The following is a 4,337-nucleotide window of genomic DNA, read 5'->3' on the forward strand; positions in this document are numbered from 1 at the left end:
CACCCTCGACGCGTTCTTTCACGCCGACTTCTCTTCCCCGCGGTTCGTTGCCGCTGTCGCCGGCATATCCGTCAAGATGGGTGCTCTTTACTACGCTTTCCACCCAAACCAATTGCGGTCCATCATCCAATGGTACGGCGTCCCCCTGCCCCCTCTGTGCCCACGTGCTCGACTCGTTCTGACTATTTCCATAGGAAGATGTGGCACGATCCCGTTCACAGGCGAACGCCCGAGAAGGAGAGCCCCGAACTGCGAAAGTGCTTCGAGCTGCTCGACTTGACGAGCCGTAGCTTTTCGTCCGTCATTCAGGAGCTCAACCCGGAGCTCCTCGTCCCTGTCTGCCTGTTCTATCTCTGCCTCCGCGGTCTCGACACGATTGAGGATGACATGACGCTCTCTGTCGAGAAGAAGGTGCCGCTTCTGAGGAAATTCGATGAGTGCATGGAGACGGATGGCTGGACGTTCACCGAGAGCGGCCCCCAACGAAAAGGACCGCGAGCTCCTGGTCCACTTCGATGTCGTGATCACCGAGCTCAAGAAGCTCAAGCCCGTCTACTACGATGTCATCAAGGACATCACCATCAAGATGGGCAACGGCATGGCCGACTACATCAACGCCCCCTTCGGCGTCGAGAAGATCACCGAGTACGAGCTGTACTGCCACTACGTTGCCGGTCTTGTTGGCGAGGGCCTCACCAAGCTCTTCGTCCGGGGCAACCTTGCAAACCCCCGCCTCGAGGAGAGGCCGGAGCTGACCGAGTCGATGGGTCAGTTTCTGCAGAAGACCAACATCATCCGTGATGTCCACGAAGACTTCGAGGACAACCGCAGCTTCTGGCCCAAGGAGATCTGGAGCAAGCACGTCAACACGTGGGAGGATCTCTTCAAGCCCGAGAACCGCGAAAAGGCAATGCAGTGCAGCTCCGAGATGGTTCTCAATGCGCTCAAGCACGCCGAGGACTGCCTTTTCTACATGGCCGGCATGCGCGACCAGAGCTGCTTCAACTTTGTCGCCATTCCCCAGAGCATGGCCATTGCCAATCTCGAGCTTGTCTTCCGCAACCCCCGCCTCTTCGACAGCCACCTTAAGATCTCCAAGGGTGATGCTTGCCAGCTCATGATTGAGTCGACGCAGAACCTATTCGTCGTGTGCGACATCTTCAAGCGTTACGTCCGGAGGATACACAAGAAGAACGACCCCCGCGACCCCAACTATGTCCCCATCAGTGTGCAGTGTGCCAAGGTATGTGTCTGCTGCCCTACCCAGCCAGGATCTCCCTGCTAACAGATTTGCCAGATCGAGCAGTTCATCGACACTCTGTACCCGAGGCAAGACCCTGACAAGCTCACCGTGGAGCAGAAGAAGAAGGACGCCAAGGATCCCAGCATGGACCCTGGCGAGGCAGCCGTTCTTCTCGGCATCACGCTGCTGACGCTCCTCTTTGTCTCTGGTCTCATGGTATGTCGACAAATGTTCCCTCGCCTGTCCAGTACTCTCGACTAATAATTCCACAGATTGGCACGGCGTGGTTCTTCGGCGCACGCTTCGATGGTCTCTGGTCTGGACTCTTCGGCTCGTCACAAAACGAGACGTACAGCTGGCCTACCGGCGGCGAGGCTGTTCCCTCGGCAGTGCCTTCGATCGAGCATCCCGAGCTGTAACGTGGCAGGGAACAAAACAATTTGCGCTTCTGTTCTTCGACATGGTACATATGACGGCGTTGACGGTTTGCTGCCCCCTTTTTTTGCTGCGATGAACTCATGTCACACCTACCCCGAAAAGGCAGAGACGAACTGGACTGGACTGCCTGACTTACGTATTTAATACCACCCCCGCCACAGCATTGCGTGGTGGCTCGTTCTCGACCCCGCGATGTCGCGGACCACCCTGACCAAGCCTCCCTTTTTGTCTCAGTACACGCCGCCGTGACAGTGACCGGGTATTCAATCTCGCGAGAGCGAGACGGAATGTGAGGACGGTGAGAAACAAGAACAAGGCTGCGGCCGTAGCACGGATGTCAAATTACAATCCAGTCCCACCTCCGGGTGGCCATGACTGTGGTTGCGCCGAAGAAGTGCTGATAGTAAACCCCACCGGCAAAGACCTCGTCCTCTTCAGGGCGAGTACGGGGCAGGCGGATCTTTATCTCGATGGAAATCCGCCCTTTTGCTCCGGCTTGCAAACATATCTCTGATGCAGTACAGTGCAATTGACTCGCGTGGTGCATGCAGGATGAGATCGTATCGTAGATTGGGGGAAAGGGGGACTGACCATGTCGCCGGAACTTAGGATTAGCTTGATAGATTGCCAATCGACGCTATGCAAGCCCCAAACTCTATTATATCCTCGCCTTCACTACACTCGATCGCTTTTCCTCATGTCACGCAGGCCAAGGCTGGCCTCGCTCGTCTCGTGACCTCGTTCCAGCGATGGTACCGTGTATGCCGCTGACAAGCCAAGCTCAGGCAGCCGAGGCGCGGCGGGCCCCCTTGCGCACGGCGGCGCCGCGCCTGAGACGCAGGACGTCTCGGCCTCGGCGTTGCATCGGGGGCGTATGGCAGCGGCCGAAACGGCAACGCGTGCCTCCCCCTCACCCTTTCCTCCTCTTTCTGCCGACCACGACAAGGGCTTTGCCGCAGGGCCCCCCGGGAGCGAGGCGTTTTAAGCATGAAGGTGCACGAGATGGATCTGAGACGCGGATCTCTGGTGATCGGCTGTTTGTTTACGGAGTGTTTTTTTTTTCTTTTGTGGTTTGCGTGGCCAGTTCCCTTCTTTTGCTCTTCACCCTGGAGCCATGCGTCGATCATGAGGATGGAGAAGGGGGGGGGGGGAGGCTCGATATAGAGTGATTTGCAATGCGGGCGGGTTTCGCGACCGGAGGCGGGGGACAGAAAATGATGGGCGTAGTATGTACATTTGTCAGTCTGTCTGTTCATCAGTCTGGCGGGGAAGCGCTCTTGCTAGGAAACGAGCTTTGCATAATGGTTAAGAGTCGTGGCCCCGTTCTCGTGGTCAGACTGGAACAGCAAGTCAGCCCATTCTTGTATTACCGGTCCGTTGAGCTTGTTTGGTAGGCAAGAGTCAGTCAGCATGCAGCATAGCATGTCGGTTCACGCATTTCGAGACCAAAGTCCGAGCGAACAACGGTGTGGAATAGTCGATTCAGTCATGTTCGTCTATTTTCGCTATGCAACGCAACTATATTGGTTTTTCTTTGTCGTTTCCTACCGCCCGCTCATATCCAATCCCACTTTCCGTGAACCCGTGACGATGACTCCATTGATGAGAGTAGACAAGGAAAAATCATAAAGTGAAAATAATCTTGTCAATTAGATACAGGTCAAGATAAAATGCAGATACAATTTTTTGGTTTTCTGGTCAAATCTTTTGTCCGACGTAAGGCTTCTGGAAAAAGCATTCATCTTCTTAGATTAGTCATGGTGATATTGTCAATACGCCGCGCTTTCTAAAATGTATGAAAACCAAAACTCAAAAGGATACGCCAAGACAACGGCCTACGGCCCGTACCCCAGCTCGTCCCGCCAGGGCAACCCCTCCCTCGAAGCAGCGCAGCCGGCTTGGCGACACTAGAGCTGGCCGTTGTTGGCAATGAGGTTGGTGGTACCGGGGGTGTTTCCGCGGACCTGAGCGCCCGAGGCGGTGGCGAGCTCGGTGAGACGTGAGGCGACGGCCTCGGGGGTGTTGATGTTCTCGAGAGCGATCAGGTAAGCGGCGAGGCCGGCGACGTGGGGCGAGGCCATGGAGGTGCCGGACAGGGTGTCGGTGGCCGTGTTGGATGTGATGCCGACAGAGAGGACGTCGACGCCGGGGGCGAAGATGTCGACATCGGCGCCAAAGTTGGAGAAAGAGGCCTTCTGGTCGTTGGAGGCGTCAATAGCACCAACCGTGATGGCCTGGGGCGCTGAGGCAGGCGACGTGTTGGCAGCGTCCTGGTTCTCGTTACCGGCAGCCACGACGGGGACGACACCGGCGTCGAAGAGGGCCTGCACAGCGCGGTTAACGGCCGCCGACTGAGGGCCGCCGAGAGACATGTTCATGACGGCCTTGCCGCGGAGGTTCTTCTGCTGGACGTCGTTGATGACTGTTTGGTCAGCGCCTGGTGTATGCTATCTGGGGGAGAGGACAGAGGTAGGGAACGTACTGAATTGCAGGCCGTCGAGAACACCGGCGTTGGAGCCGGCACCAGTGCCGTCGAGAACCTTGACGGCGACAACATTGGCAGACTTAGCGACACCGAAGGTCTGGCCGCAAATGGTACCAGCAACGTGGCTGCGCGTGACCGTTCTGGTCGTTATCCTGAGACTCATCAGGTGGG

General features: G+C 56.8%; 2 protein-coding genes across 2 annotated transcripts; one reads left to right on the plus strand and one right to left on the minus strand.

Annotated features, from left to right (window-relative positions):
• Positions 1-451: 451 nt before the first annotated feature.
• Positions 452-1,662, plus strand: VDBG_07304 (squalene synthetase; the record flags this gene model as incomplete). Its single annotated transcript, XM_003002687.1, has 3 exons — positions 452-1,243; positions 1,298-1,459; positions 1,516-1,662. The coding sequence occupies 3 exons, from the start codon at positions 452-454 to the stop codon at positions 1,660-1,662; spliced, it is 1,101 nt and encodes a 366-aa protein (XP_003002733.1).
• Positions 1,663-3,588: 1,926 nt separating this feature from the next.
• On the minus strand, positions 3,589-4,329 carry VDBG_07305 (oryzin; the record flags this gene model as incomplete). Its single annotated transcript, XM_003002688.1, has 2 exons — positions 3,589-4,103; positions 4,164-4,329. 2 exons carry the CDS (start codon positions 4,327-4,329, stop codon positions 3,589-3,591), a joined length of 681 nt encoding a protein of 226 aa, XP_003002734.1.
• Positions 4,330-4,337: the final 8 nt, after the last annotated feature.

Source organism: Verticillium alfalfae, genomic scaffold (genome assembly GCF_000150825.1).
Source record: "Verticillium alfalfae VaMs.102 supercont1.9 genomic scaffold, whole genome shotgun sequence".
Taxonomy (NCBI): domain Eukaryota; kingdom Fungi; phylum Ascomycota; class Sordariomycetes; order Glomerellales; family Plectosphaerellaceae; genus Verticillium; species Verticillium alfalfae.